Raw genomic sequence first — 16,553 nt, forward strand, 5'->3', positions numbered from 1 at the left:
AGCACCATGTTTCTCTCTTGCTGGATAATGTCTCCCTCTATCAAGATATCTCTTTCATTGCTCTCTCTCTCTCTGCCCCTCCCACAGCTCAGTGTTTTTATTCTCATTTTTTTCTTTCTGAAGTGCTGATGATTGTCCCTGTTTTGACAATAATTGGGTTTTAATTGATTCTGCATATTAAGATAAACAAAGCTATTCTGTATCAAGCAAACAATCTAATATCCTATTAAATGGAAGGCTATCACTTTGGAATCTCTTATGGTGAGTTTTTAAAGCATCTTTAATGCATGTACATAAGCCCTTAAGGCAAGATTAGAAGATGAAGATAAAATTCTACTTTAGCATGATGGACGCCAAAGTGACTATGTTCAATTTACATTGTATTTTAATGAAGACCTATAATCACAGAAAAACAAAGACATGGTAAAGCCTGCTACTTGTTTGCTGTGGTGGTTATTGTTACTGTTTGGTTCTGGGAATCAAACCCAAGGTCTGGCTCACCACTGAGTGATAGCCCCAGCATTTGGGTTTCAAACAAATTAAACACAATTATTGATACTCTGATTCATGTTAATATTAAATGCCCTAGAATTTCTCACACTGTGAGAACTCTTTTATTTATGTGATGGTTTAATTTGACCATAAAAAGGGTTTGCTTTTTTTCTTTCTTTCCTCCTCCTTCTCCTTTTTTTTCTTTTCAATATTCATATCAATATTTTAGACACTAATGTTGAGAACACACATTTTCAGAAATCCCTTGCCATACCCACTTCCAAAGGAGTTTCTTCTCACCAAGCACAGGCCAGCGTAGGAGGGCTGTGCAGGGACACAGACATGATGACTGAACCTTCTCCACACTGGCCCCTAATTAGCACTGCTTACGTTTATTAAAATGTACTGTTAATCCCACTCATGGAGAATAAGACAACTACCACAATTTTGAGCCAAATTTGAAGCAAGCTTTAATTAAATGCTGGCATGCTGGGTGGCAGTGGTGCAGCACTTGGGAGGCAGAACCAGGTGAATTTCTGTGAGTGAGTTCAAGTCCAGCCTGTCTCAAAACAAAACTTAAATGCTGGCCAGAAGGGTGGGCTCCGGCCAGGAAATGGTCACAGTCACCTTTTGCAGAGGCTTAAAAAGGGCAAAACCACAAGGTATTTCCCACTACATCCAATCAGGGGCAAGCATATATCCTGATGTACTTCCTGCCTGCATACCTCCCACCTACATCCAATCAAGGGCAAGCGTACATCCTGACGTAAGTACCACCCTCCAATATTTGATCGAGCACATCTGGTGCAGATGAGTCAAATGACACAGGACAAACAAGGACTTATTCTTAACTGTTTTGACCGAAAATAGAACTCTTAACCTGCATAAGAGTTATATTTTCCTGTTTGATTTCATAGTACACCGGCCAGTTAAAATTGGTTTTCAAATGAAGAGTAAGATCTTAAAGTAGAGATTTATCCCAGGCAACATTGTGGACATAATTATTAGATAGGCATTAGCTACTGTCTATGTGAATCCTGGGATTTTGTTTTCACTAAACAGGTTGTATTTTCTCTGTCAACCCCGCCTTTGATTGCCCCAAGAGCTGCTTGCCTTCTTCATTCAGACTTGTGTGTGTAACAATGCTTTAGTACTAAAGACTGTCACAGGATCAAAAGTGACAAATCTGAGTGTCCTGCCTTTTTGTTTGTTTTGGTTTGCTTTTTGCAAGTGTCTGCTTCCCCTGGCCATCCTCCTGACTCGGCTTCTTCTGGTGCTGGGATTAGAATGGGCACCGCTGGCTGCAGCTGGCTGGTGTTGTGTACCCTTGCCACTGAAGACGGTCCACTTCTTGGAGTTGGTCTGTGCTAGGATTCACCATGTCATCTGCAACTCTCTCCTTTACCTTGCTCAGTGCCTGCCTGAGAAGCTGCTTGGGTTTAACAACCAGGCTCCTGGTCCTCTTGCTCTTCTTGGTCGGGCTTGGCCAATGGGAACCACCCAGAGAATGATTTCAAAGGGCAGAAGTGAGACAGATATTCATCTTCTCCTTTTCTCTTTGCAAAACCCTGATAAGCTGTAACTCTGCTCCACCCAAGGTCACGTTCTGGAGGCCGGTCAGTGGCCAGGGTGGGGTGGGGAACCCCTCCCATAGACAGGGCTCAAGCTCAGCCCTCAGGAAGCTTCCTCCTTTGTTCGCCCTTGAAGGCCAAGCAGCTTTCTCTGCACAGCCCTTCTGATCTCCCTGACTCTACGCCCCGTTCTCTAAACAGTCCTTCCCTGGGGTTGTCCTGGACCACCCCTTTGTGACTGTCCTCCTCTCCCTCTCAGGACCCTGACTTTCCTGATGTGACAGATGTGCAGCTGCGATTCCCAATCTCAACCTCAATCCTAAATGGCAAACTCACTCCTGGTGAAGTCACACACAGGAGGTACCAGCACCTCGATAACCACAAAGGAGGCCTCTCCCTCCCCACCATTTCTGAATGAATCAGAGACCAACAAATGCCCTTTCCACTGCATAGGCTGAATGCCAAATGTTGTTATGATGCTGGCCAGTGTTATCACCAGCACCCTCAATACCACATTTAGATTGAATGGTAGCTGTCGCCTTGGAGGTGAGGACCAGTGTTTTTAAGTGCATTCAGTGAGCATCTCCACAGAGAAGAATACTTGCCTGTGGACCGCTTGACAGGCTGGAGGTATGGGTCAGGGTAGGAGGGTGAGCCTTGCCTCATGCCTGGGGTCTGAGGTCAGACCAGCAAAAATTCAGTGTCCCTCTTCAGAAAGCCCAGAAAGCCCTGAGGTGTGGTTGTGAAGCTGTCCACAGAACACTTAGACATGAGGCAACTTACATGAAAAAACTGAAACAAACAAAAGAAGCCATCGGGAAACTCTCCCCCTCACCCCCACACTCTGCCCCAAACCCAGCTATTTTTAAATAATCAAATCACCATAGTATCTGTGGCATTTGGGAGATTGCTGGGACTGTGAGTCATATCCGTATTTACAGGAATGATGGGAAGAGACGGCTTGTTCAGCAATCATCCATTTACGAGACGTGAACGGCAATTAAGGTGCTGGGGGTGGGAAGAAGATGGGGAGGGGAAGGCGAGGGTATTTCACATGCAATTGTACCTCGTCCCAATTCCTTTATCTTTTCCTTCTCAGGACTCTGACCCGAGAGAAGAGCCACTGCCCAGATATGTGTGGTGACATGGTAGTCACCAGCCATCCTGGAATTTTGTCTCTGCTACAGAAACTTTGGTTCCTCCTAGGACACCCTGACTCAGTCCCATATACTTAGGATGTCATTCCTGGCCCTCTTTGCCCGTAGCACCTGGTGAAAGTTCGTGAAAGTCTGACTCCTGTGGGGAAAAACTCTGTGTTCCAGGGTGCGTGACTCAGGTGATCACCTCATGGCACAATCAGAGCCTCACTCAGTAAACAGCCCTCATAAAAGTGACCTCTTATCTACCTACCTTCCGAGCTGCTGGAGCAGGACATGCTTGAGAGACCTGAACACAATGTGTCCAACCTCTCACAGCAACCCTCTCCCCTGCCCCAAGGAGAGAACTTGCCTATACGATGAGAAATAAAAGAGCATGTTCCCACTTCGTAAGGACAGAAGGTTGGAATAGGGAGGGGTCCAGAGCAACGGAGGAGGAACGCTGCTGTCAGCAATGTGCTGTTTCCTTAGCCCGGGCAGGCTTGCATTCGCTGACCCAGGCTGACCTCAAACTCACCTCCACCTTTGCACTTTTGTACAGGCTTCCTGTGCTCGTGCGTGACGATGTCCGTGTTCCCAGCTCTGACAACTGTCATGCTTCAAAAACAGCAAAGATGACAGCTGGGTGTGGGGGGGGGGGGGGGGTGCAAGCTGGAATCCCCGCACTTGGGAAATGCCTGCATTTGGGAAAGTGAGGCAGGAGTTTTTAGGAACAGGAGGATTATGGATATCTCCACATGGAACATTGCTCATGGAAACAACAGAAACTCAAGACTCTTTATTCTGCTAGGCAATGTGGTGTTGCTAAAGGCTCGTCTATTCTCTCTAAGAAGTGTACTCATTAACCGACTTTACAAAATGCACATCAGTTCCGTCTTCTGTCTGTCATCCACCCCTCCATCTATCCACCAGAATATATAGAGTACAAAAAAATTCCGCATAGCCTTCTAAGTAACCTAAAATGAGGTAAACTATCAAAGAAAACCCTTAAAAATCCACTATCCTAGCAGTGACTATGATGTTACCCTTGTAACATAACACACTTGAAATTCTTGCATAGTGCCATTTTGCTGTTAGGATTAAGACCAAAACAAAAAAGCAAACAAAGCCGCATTCGGAAAATGTGGTTTGATCAAATCCACCCCCCATCCCATTTCATCCCTCCAGTTCTTCCTTTTCCCTCCCAACTTCAAACAAACAAAGCACGGAGTCCGTTTAGTGTTGCCTGTGTACACATGGTGTGGGGCTTGATGGCCTCTTGGGGGACACATCTCTGGAGAAAACTGACCTACCTTTAGCAGCCATCAGTTACCAATGGCTTCTCAGGTAGTGGCTCATCTACACTGGCCTACCATCAACTCTTTAAAGTAGTTCAGGGTTATTTTTGTTTGGTTGGTTGGCTTTTTTTGTTGGTTTTTCTTTTTTTTTTTCTTTTTCTTTTCTTTCTTTCTTTCTTTTTTTTTTTTCTTTTCTTTTTTTTTTTTTTTTTTTTTTTTTTGCGGTCTAGATCTTCTTCTCCACCTGCCTTCTCTGCCTCCATAACTCTTACTCATCCATCAGATCTTATCTCATTACTCATTACCAAAGCATCAAAGATTCCTCATCTCATCCCTACTCCCTTTTTATATGCACTCATAAATGATATCTTTTTTCCTGTTTGGCTCTCACCCCATTTGGCATATTCCTTATCTTTTACCGATTAAACGATCACCCCAAAATTTAGTGGCTTAAAGCAACAAGTATTTACTGTCTCAAAATTCCCAGGAACCAGGAGCTGGAAGCAGCTTGCCAGGGTTGTGCTGGCTCAGTCTTTGATGAGCTTTCTGGCAGCCTGTGGACACCTGAAGTCCCGTCTAGGGCTGGAGGCTCTGCCTGGCTCATTTGGTCATTGTCAAGGACATCAGTTCTAACCCCTGGGCCTCTCCACTCTCAGCCCGACTCTTCCCAGCCCAGCAGTATACTCACTGGGGAGAAAGGACAAGGATGTGGAGGCCACACCGATGCCTTCTGTGCTGTGTCTTCCAGTCTGGCCCCTCCCTACATACACACTTCAAAACACATTTTAAGTCAAATGCATACCATCAGAAAGGAGAATTGGTGTCCACTTCTTGAGGGAATTTTTTAGAAATATTGTAAGCTGCCCAAATGATTACTTAAATGAACATGTGTCTTCCTTCCTGGACTAAGGATTTATTGGGAATAGGACCCCTACACACACCACTCCCACTGTTCTTTGCCTGAAGCCCGAAAGTACATATGTATGGAAGGAAAGAGGGAGGGATGGGAGGCAAGGACAGAGAGATGGGGGTATGTGGGAAGGACATGAGTGAGAGTGGAGGTGGTATCTATGTAATTGAATCCTAGATCTAGAGAGTTTTGTATACACTATGAAACTTTAATTTTCTAGTTTGAGTAAATGAGTATAAATATAGCTACTTGGCAGGGACATATGCAAATGGCATGATGCATCTGATACGACAGATATAATTTCTCTGCATATAGCATGAAACACAAGGGGACTCTAAGGGGGAGGGTGTCTACAGGAGAGGGACAGCAAAAGAAAGTAGTTAGAGGGGGAAAATACAGAATTACAGAATCTAGATTTAGTTATGTATACTCACAGCTACATAGTACGTGTATGTGTGGGGGTATTGTGTTTCATGACATGAAAACACAAGAGGGGTTATTCGGGGGTAGGAAGGGGACCAGCCAGCCACAGGAGAGTAGGAAGAATGAAGGAGCAGGGTAGGGAAGTAAATGTGAGCAGAGTACAATAAATGCTTTATCTATTTCATATGAAAATATCATAATAAACTCAGTATTTTGTGTTTAATTTGAAATTACTTCAAAGGTGTCTCTGTTGTGCAATATATAGCATAACGAACTTGTGAAAATTCTCCAAGAACTAGATAACACCCTGTACTTAAAGACACAATGCAGAACACCAGGTATTGTAGCCAGAAGTTTCTCAGTCCCGCCTGGAACTGCAGTCCCACAGCCACTTATAAAATAATTACAAAGAGGCTTATATTAACTACAAACTGTATGGCCTATGGCTTCAGCTTCTTGCTAGCTAGCTCTTACATCTTAAATTAACCCATCCCTATTAATCTATTTGTTGCCACGTGGCCATGGCATTACCAGTCTGCTGACATCTTGTTGCTCCTTGGGCGGCAGGTGGCATCTCTCTCCATTCTGCCCTTCTTCTCCTCACTGTCTCTCTGCTTGGATTTCCCACCTGGCTATAAGCTTTCTTGCCATAGGCCAAAACAGCTTTATTTATTAGCCAATGGGAGCCACACATATTCACAGCATACAGAAAGACACCCCACAGCAAGGTATAGTGGCACACACCTTTAATCCCACCCCTAAGGATGCAGAAACAGGCAGATCTTAGTGAATTTAAGGCTAGCCTGGTCTTCATAGTAAGTTCCAGGCCAGTCAGAGCCTCATAGTAAGACCATGTCTCAAAAATAAACAAACAAAAAAGTCAGAGTCTGACAGAGAGAGGCCACTGAATCTTGCTCTTCTCCTTCTGTGTTTAAATCACTTATACCATCTATTTGATGTGGATTCCACTTCTGGTGTATTTCCCATCCCTCCCATCTATTGATACATTTCCATGGCTACCACTCCAGGACCCTTGCATATTCCTGTGAGCCTCCATCAATTCCTTCTTCTTCTTCTTCTCCTTCTCCTTCTCCTTCTCCTTCTCCTTCTCCTTCTTCTTCTCTTCTTCTTCTCCTCTCCTCCTCCTCTCTCTCCTCCTCTCTCTTCTCTCTCTCTCTCTCTCTCTCTCTCTCTCTCTCTCTCTCTCTCTCTTCTCTCCACGGCAATCAACTCACTACAACCAGACTAGTTATCTGTAATTCTTTACACTATTTGCTTTTGCAGTCTCTTTTGCTGCTGTATTTGTTAAGTGTATAATAGATCTCAGGGGTGAATTGCACTTGGATTTCAAATCCATTCTGTTCCTTGTTTGTACTGAATTGATAATACACCCAAGCCCTCTGTGACTTAGAGAAACAAGCTCTGCCAGTTCCAATAGATATGGCCGCTAGCCATATTTGATCACATTCTTTTCATGTCTGCAAAAACTAAATGGCCCACAAATAGCAGATCTGTTAGTAGAGCAATTGCAAAACATAATGAGATTTTCATCGTTCTTTAATTCTAGCTCTAAGGCAAGCACCTTCACACTATTACTAATAAGGCCTCTGTGTTGATTTTTAACATTCTGTAATATTAACAATATTGCTATATTGGAATTCTTTCATTCTATTTTTCCTTTTTGTGTTGCTGGGGATTGGCCCTAGGGTCTCACTCAGTGCCTGGCAAGTACTATACTATGGCTTTCTAATGTGAAGATGGCAAATTCTCAGTGAACTGTAGTAGATAGATAATATGTGGTGGTAAGTAAGGTTTGTGGGAAGTTGTCAAATGAATGACAAATTCTGCCTTTAGGCTTCTCAGACTTGCAATAAAGTAGATGATATCTCATATTTTAATAAGCTGGAATCTACTGAAAATTCATACACTCAGGGCAAAGTTTGCTTCTGAGGAACAAATATGTATATTTTGGAAACATTGGATAAAGGTTCTCATTGAGACTAGCAGGGTTACAGGTGTTATTCATACAGTGATTCTGGGCCATAGCCTCAGTGACATCCTGTGGTGGTTTGAATAGGAATGCCCCCCATAGGCTCATAGATTTCAATGCATGGTCACTAGGGAGTCCCGCTACTTGACAGAGATTAGGAGGTGTAGCTTTGCTGGAGTAGGTGTAGCCTTGCTGGAGGAAGTATGTCACTGGGGGTGGGCTTTGAGGTTTCAAGTGCTGAAGTCAGGCCCAGTCTCTCTCTCTTCCTGTACCTGCCAATCTGGATGAAGAACTCTCAGCTCCTCTCCAGCACCATGTCTGCCTGTGTGCCACCACACTTCCCGCCATGATGACGATGGACTAATCCTCTGAACTTTGAGCCAGCCCCAATGAAGTGCTTTTCTTTTCTAAGAGTTGCTGTGGTCATGCTGTCTCTTCACTGCACTGGAACACTGACTAAGACACATCCCAACAGCTTTGCCTCCTCTAATCCTCATCCTGCCAGAGCGGGGACTTGGGAGCTATTTCCTTCATCTTCTGCATGAGGTCACAACTGCATGCAGCGACTGAGATCAAACGCAGTGTTTGAAGCTTAGTGAGTCACTCTTCTGCTGCTGCTCTATGAGCCCTAAACTGTGGAAATTTGGTGAGCAAGATCTCTTTCCTGTTAGTACTTCCAAGCTTCACAGTTACTACAAAACAAACAATGAAAATAGGGTCTAGCCAGAATCACAAGGGCTTTGTTTTGTTTTGTTTGTTTTTGCTTTGGGTCAAATACTAAAGCAACAAAAGGTGTTCAGACTTCACAGTGATAATGACCTGCAGAAAAGCTTCATCTCTGTAAGACAGAGGCCTCACAGCCCCTGAACCACATATGAAGGAGCCCCTGGCTACCCATTCTGTGCCCAAGATCCCCAGTGATTGGTTCACCATGAGGGAACATTGCTCTTTGTCCTGTTGACATGTCACTGAATGGGATAACTCTTTTCAGGGAAGGCTGCCCTGAGTGTGGTATCATTCTTGGGCCCTGGCCTCCATACCAGTATTGTCCTCTACCCTAACTGTGGCAACCAAAGAAAAGGGCCAGCACGATGGCTCAGCAGGTGATTGCTGCCAAGCCTGAAGACCTAGGTTTGATTCCAAAGATGTACAAAGTAGAAAACGAGAAGTGACTCAAAAGCTGTCCTCTGACAATCACATGGGCTTGATAGCACACACATATACACATTCACACACGTGTGCAGGCACATAAACACACAAATAAATAAATATATTTTTTAAAAGACAGAAATGTCTCTAGACACTGTCAAATATCCCCTAGGGGACCGTCATGCCTGATTGGGAACCATTATCAACATCTAAGGTCAACTTAGTACCTCATAGTATTAGTGCTCTGAGTATTTTAGTGCCCCATGGTCACTGTTAGTACTCTGAGTATTTTAGTCCCTTGTGGTCAGTATTAATGCCCTGAGTATTTTGGTACCTCATAGTCAGTATTGGTGCTCTGAGTATTTTAGTACCTCATAGTCAGTATCAGTGCTTTTAGTATTTTAGTGCCTCATAGTCAATATTAGTGCTCTGAGTATTTTAGCGCCTCATGGTCAGTATTAGTGCTCTCAGTATTTTAATATCTCATAGCCAGTGTTAGTGCTTTGCATATTTTAGTACCTCATGGCCAGTATTAGTGCTCTCAGTATTTTAGATAAGAACCTAATTGCTTCCCTGGAAAAAGACTTCATTTCTTTTTCAGCACATGCTACTGAGAATAAATTCTAACCTGGGCAACTCCTAGCACAAAGGGCTTAAGAATGAAACAAGACTCGGGGCTGCACTTTTGATCCATGTTTAATGAAAAAGAGGTCACGTGACTAGGAACAGACACAAAACAAAGATGGAATTCACAAGCACGTTCCTGTCAGTTACTACGGACCTAGCACATTTCCGGAAACCCCAAAGACCACAATAGTGATGTCATTCCACTGATCTTCCACGGACACAGACCAGGGAGTGTCTGAACAGCCTCTTCCCACCTTCCCCAGGCCCAGAGCCCCAAGACACACACAGCCAAGGCAAATGTAGCCACTGGGTGTTGACACGGAGTGAAGGAAGGGCAGCCTTGAGTCTTTATTACACAGCAAATCAGCACTGGCCAGTGAGCTTTGGGCATGGACACAATGTCTGCTAACATTTTCATGAGAAAGCACTTCGGCAATGCCACCCACCTTCTATTCTTAGGACAATCAACCACTGAAGAATTACATCTGACTCTACCAACTTCAGCTATGTGGAAAGAAATTTCTATGGTTTATAGTCGAGCAGCATTGAAATATGAAAAGGCATAAAAATTTAAAATGCACAGCTGTGAAACTACAGTGAACATCCTACTGGCTTGTTTTATGACTTATGATTTTCAGTGGGACTAGTCAATATTCCACTTTTACTATTTTTTACTTTAATGTATACTATGATCATATCTTTTTAACTAAGAAATATATATATATATATAAATCTTTGGAAAAGAACTCTGATTTCTGAAGATATATACTGGTGATAGCTTTGCATTAATGACCTTGCTTAAAATAAAATATCCCTCTCTCAAGCTGGAAGCGAGTCAGCACTAAACTCATTCTAGACATTTGCCATGTGGGTAATAAAGAGAAGCAATACATTTTACTCTCTGTCCCTTTAAGATACAAATTTTGCTGGCCAGCGCGTAACAGCCAGCAACCTTGTATGCTCACATTTCATCATCGGCTAGAGTTAGGAGGACCCTTGCCTCTTCTGATACTGGATTCTGAGTTTTTCCAGTTGTTCTACACACTGAGACTGGGCCATCTTCAGCGTCCGGTTCTCCTCCGTCAGAGCCTCAAATTCCCGAACCAGCTGAGCAGCATCCAGCTTCTGCTTTTCCGCCTGGTCCAGCTTGGCAATGAGCTCCTTTCTGAAATGCAGGGCACAGGGCAAGAAGCACAGGCTTCACTGCAAACATATCCAGAATCCGCACTCACACTCTGCACCTCTCGGTGCTTACCCTTCTGACTGCCAATGGCATACCTTTATTTTCCCCTTCTTTTCTTCCTCTTCCCTTCTCTCTAAGTAGCTTTATTTTTTTCACTAGTTTACAAAGCAACAGGTTTCCTTTCACAGGGGATTTTCACACCTTTCTCACTCTTCCCTCATCTCCCACCCTCTGTCCCCCACTGTACCCTTTGGACCCCGGGCCCCACTTCCATTTTGTTCTATTGTCTTCTCCACATTTCCCTTAAAGCATTTCCTTCCACTCTCATGGACCACTTTCCAGGTTCCTGGCCTTTACGCATTTACATCCTCCTGGATGTGTATATTTAACAATCAGAAGTTAGGACCCACATACAGTGTTTGTCCTTCTGTACCTGGGTAGTTAGGACCCACAGACACTGTTTGTCCTTCTGAACCTGGGTAGTTAGGACCCACAGACACTGTTTGTCCTTCTGAACCTGGGTAGTTAGGACCCACAGACACTGTTTGTCCTTCTGAACCTGGGTAGTTAGGACCCACATACACTGTTTGTCCTTCTGAACCTGGGTAGTTAGGACCCACATACAGTGTTTGTCCTTCTGAACCCGGGTAGTTAGGACCCACATACACTGTTTGTCCATCTGAACCTGGGTAGTTAGGACCCACATACACTGTTTGTCCATCTGAACCTGGGTAGTTAGGACCCACATACACTGTTTGTCCTTCTGAACCTGGGTAGTTAGGACCCACATACAGTGTTTTTTTGTCCTTCTGAACCTGGGTAGTTAGGACCCACATACACTGTTTGTCCATCTGAACCTGGGTAGTTAAGACCCACATACACTGTTTGTCCATTGTTAACCATCTGTATCTGGGTAGTTAGGACCCACATACACTGTTTGTCCATCTGAACCTGGGTAGTTAGGACCCACATACACTGTTTGTCCATCTGAACCTGGGTAGTTAGGACCCACATACACTGTCCATCTGAACCTGGGTAGTTAGGACCCACATACACTGTTTGTCCATCTGAACCTGGGTAGTTAGGACCCACATACACTGTTTTTAGTTGACCCCATCACTGTCCATCTGAACCTGGGTAGTTAGGACCCACATACACTGTTTGTCCTTCTGAATCCTGCTGCTAAGATTAGGACGCCAACATAGACACTGTCTTTTGCTCATCTGAAACCTGGGTATGTTGGACGCCGACATACACTGTCCATCTGAACCTGGGTAGTTAGGTACCCACATAACACCCTTTTATCTTTTTGGTGTCGAATCTGAACCTGGCCGTAGCTTAAGCGGACCCCCCCACATACCCCACTCGTTTGTCGCATCCCCTGCAACCCCCTCATCACTGTGCCATCTGAACCTGGTATTAGCTTCCTGTCATCTGAACCTGGGTAGTTAGCCATCCTGTTTGTCCTCTAACCTGTTTTTTTTTCTTCTTATTTTTCCGGTTCCAGCCATTTTCCAAAAAATTTCATAATTTCACTTTTTCTTTACAACTGAATAAACCCCATGTGTATATGAACCACACTTTCACTGTCTGTTTGCCTGTTTATGACATCTAGACTGGTTCTTTTTCCTGGCTATTGTAAAAAGAGTCGTGATCGACGTGGATAGGCAAGTATCTCTATAGCAAGATGTAGAGCCCTTTGGGTATGTGTCCAGGAGAGGTAACTAGGTCATAGGCTAGTTCTATTTTTAGCTTTTTTAAAAGCCTCTTACTAGTTTCCATAGTGGCTGTAGTAATTTACACTCACATCAACCGTGGATGAGAAAGGGTCTCATGCTATAGACCTAAGTGGGCCTGGAACTCACTACGTAGCCCAAGGTGACCTTGAATGTGCAGCAATCTTCCTGCCTCAGCTTCCCAAGTGCTGGAATTATAGTTGTGAACTACAATGCCTACACATTGGTCTTCTTTTTCATTTTAATTTATACAAAATCATAAGTTTTAGAATCTTTTACTTAGCACCTCCGCTAGATACCTCTAATATGCTAAACATATTCCAAAGACCCATAGGCCTTTCCATCATCAGAACTAGTGACCTTTCAAACTATTTATTATTTGTGTGTGTGTGTGTGTGTAGATGCGTATGTGCTGCAGTCTGCAGTAGAATCAGCTCTCTCCTTCCACTGTGGGTTCTGGGGATCCAACTCTGGTGGTCTAGCTTGCGTGGCAAGGGCTTTTACCTGCTAAGCCATATCACTGGCCTGTGATCTCGTTATGGAATATTTGCTTAACTAGACAAAGATGTGTCGCATTTGTTTAACTACGTAAAGATGCCTTGCATTTGTTTATGTTGGGGAATATTTGTTTAACTATGTAAAGATGTATGGCATTTATTTAATTACATAAAGATGTGTTGCTATCTTATCTTGCCTGCCTAAGGCACTTGATGGGTCTAATAAAAAGCCGACTGGCCAATAGTGAGGGAGGAGGTATAGGCGGAACCTCTGGGCAGGGAGAGTAAGGAGGAGGAGGAATTTAAGTTTGAGGAGGAAAGGAAAGGAGACACCAGGAGCCAGACCGACAGACAGGGAGGAAGCAGGAAAGCAGGACATACACAATGAAAGAAAGGTGAAAAGCCTTGAGGCAAAACATAGATGAGTAGAAACCGATTAAGTTAAAAGAGCTAGTGGGACAAGCCTAAGCTAAGGCCCAGCATTCATAATTAATAATAAGTCTCTGTGTCTTTATTTGGAGCAAAGGAAATGCCAGCTACATGATTTTTTTTTTTGTTAAGCACAACAAATGAAGTGTTGACTGCTTAAAAGACAAAACAGAAAGAAAAGAAATTTTCTTTTAAAAGAAAAGCAATGCATTTCTGTTTCTGAGAAAGACGATATCAAAGCTTTTATAAAAAGTGCAACACGGTATTGAAATCATTACTTTAGAGAGGAAAGAGAAGACCATCGGTTACTAATGCAGCACACACTAAGGCCCCACCTACTGTCTTGTGGGGGGGGAAGCTACTTTGTCTCTTACTGGATCTTTGTCCTTGTAACTCAGTGCTTAGTTTCCTTTGTTTCAAGTATCTCAGTTTAACAAATCTTCATCAGGGGTTGGGGCTGGAGTTCAGCAGCAGAGCACTCACCGGCCATGCTCAAGGCCCGGGGTTTGATCCTGAAGATATTATTGTCCATGTCTTTCTCTAGTCCTCACACACATTCAGTAGACCCCTAATACCCATCAGGCATTGGGTCCAGAACCCCCATGGATTTGCTGATGCTCAAATAAAATAGCATAATATTTTTATGTAACCTGAACGTGTCCTTCTGCATATTTAACTCTAGATAATTTACAATGCCTAATACTACATGCATGCTACATTAAAAAAATTAAAATGCTGTTCTGTACTGTTTCAAAAATGGGAGAAGAAACACACCCTAGCTGCACAGCATCCTGATGTTGATTGGATCGTGAATGTAGACCCCTGCACAGGAAGGACCACATTCCTGAAAGTCTTCTCTTTTTCTTCTTACACTGACCTGATACTATATAAGATAAACAGAAGAATGGAAAGAATATATTCCTAAAAAAGAATAATATTGATATTTATATTGGAAATAAGTCCAGGGCTACTAGAGCAAAAACCTTTTTTGATCCCAAACTCTATCTGAAATATTCCAGTAATCAATAAATAGCAAATGGCATGACTGTCCTGTTCATTTGTATCTCCTAAGCCATTGGAGTATTTAAGACTATTAATTGAAAATTAGATATGATAGATGCATATGCCTATAATCTTGGCCCTTGAAAGCCTGAGGTAGGAACTGGTGGTCAGCCTAGGTTACATAGAGAGAGAACTAAGAAGAACTAAGAAGTAAAAAATACACACACACATTTTAAAAAAATGTTTTTTTGAACACAAATCCAGACTATTTCAACACATATATACTCATTCATGAATTATATGTGTTTGTTTATTCTGTATATTACAAAGCACATCATAAATATGGATATGTAATGAGGTAACATGGGATGCTAGAAAAAGTGGGTGAAAGAAAATCTGGAGGAACAATATATTCACACGTTTTCAAAGTGTATTCCCAGAAAATCTTACAAACTGCAAAGGGTAGGAGAGTGGAGAACATGGGGTGACTGCTTCAGCTAAATCAACAGCACTGTCGTCACTACTGAGGAGACAGGTACCATGTGCCTGTGAGGAACGTGCATTATATCTGTGCTCTCGCCTACCCAACACAAAATGCACATGTTACATCTAAACATGGGGAATATTAGACAATACAAGAAAAAATATCCCTCATCGCTCAGGAAGAATAAAGCACATTTAGGGAAACTTTTAATAGTCAATCCAGTAAAAGACACATGAGCATTTTTAACACTTCCTTTGGAGTTTTCTGTATGTTTGAAACCATCAAAATGACCTCTGAAGGAGCAAAAGTTAAATCAGAATAGAAATTCTAGTATTTTCTTCCCATGCCCAATAGACTCCCTTAGTAACTCAATTTGGTATCGGCTGAGCAAAACCAAGCATTGTAGAAGGACCCAGCAGAACCGAAGGGGAGGGTGTGGGACACACGGGCACGTACACTAAGTTCTTGGGCTCCAGCTGATCTCTGGATCTTCTAAGATGTTTAAAATAGAACAGGCTCCCAATAAATACTTGACAAATGAATAATTGAAGAAAAAAAAGTACTTCAGGGAAAGATCATTTATATCTTGAAAGAAAGGAAGCCTAACTCAAAGTGTTCCATTTAATTAAAAAAGCCACACAGCTAATAAGAAAAGGCAGAAATCAAGGCTGTCCTGACTAAATGCTTAGTGCTCTGTGTCCCTGAGCACAGTTAAAGCAGAAAATGCCGATAATTAAATATTGATTAGTAAAAGTTCTCTTGTAACGATCTTAAAGAAATTAATGAGAAAAAAAACTACATGGGGTTGCAAAAGAGAACTGTGGCAAATCCTTCACCCATCAGGTCATCCCTGGTCTTCCTGGGGTTCCCTACCCCCCTTTAAATTACCTACATCACATAAACCATTTAGGTCTAAATAGAGTTCTGCTTTCAGTGCATGATCTGGGGTATAGTACCAGGTCTACCTGTGGCGTTTCCTTAACTCCTTGTTTGACTTCAGTTATTCCCTGATGCCATCTATCTGTCTTTTGTTTTGATTTTATCGTTGACCAACCACAGAATCATTAACTTTATAACTGCAAGGAATGGTTGAGACTGTCTCCTCCATCTCTCTGCACTGGAGAATGTCAATAATAATTTCTTCTTTACTACAATCAAGAAGCCTCAGCTAATAGGTTTCTGAATCAGCCTCGTGTAAGTAATTATATTGATAGCCAATAAAAGCTGCCAAGATGTCTGCTGTCTCCTGTTTGGGACTTATTTATTTAGGCATATTTATGTTCGTCCATTAGCAAGTTGTGAATAAGCCTCAGCACATCAAGGTACTGAAACTATTTTATAAACGGATGATTCCAAGAAGAACTCATTATTTATAATGAGGTAAAATATGGTCCCGACTTTGATTTTCTTTCAGGCTACTATGTCTGTCACTCATACAGCGTCTTATGATGTGGGGCGGAGGGCTGTAGCTATAGGAATCTTGCTTTTATGCTAAGAACAGTCTACGTTGATGGACCTTAGCAGTCTGAAGGATCTTGTGGTGGTATTGTGTTCCCCAAAATATTGTGCATGCTAATAAACTTATCTGGGGTCAGAGAACAGAACAGCCACTAGATACAGAGGCTA

The 16,553-nt window shown here is 42.8% G+C and overlaps 1 protein-coding gene across 2 annotated transcripts in view; it reads right to left on the bottom strand.

The window, feature by feature from the left end:
- Positions 1 to 9,653: 9,653 nt before the first annotated feature.
- The window catches only part of Map3k7cl (MAP3K7 C-terminal like), a 42,185-nt gene continuing 35,285 nt past the window's right edge, over positions 9,654 to 16,553 (bottom strand). For both annotated transcript variants that reach the window (XM_028875947.2, XM_037209652.1), the window contains one exon: positions 9,654 to 10,761. In XM_028875947.2, the coding sequence (XP_028731780.1) occupies positions 10,581 to 10,761 (181 nt within the window). In that variant the 3' untranslated portion in view covers positions 9,654 to 10,580. The remainder of the gene's footprint in view (positions 10,762 to 16,553) is intronic.

This window comes from Peromyscus leucopus, chromosome 12 (assembly GCF_004664715.2).
Source record: "Peromyscus leucopus breed LL Stock chromosome 12, UCI_PerLeu_2.1, whole genome shotgun sequence".
NCBI classification, from domain to species: domain Eukaryota; kingdom Metazoa; phylum Chordata; class Mammalia; order Rodentia; family Cricetidae; genus Peromyscus; species Peromyscus leucopus.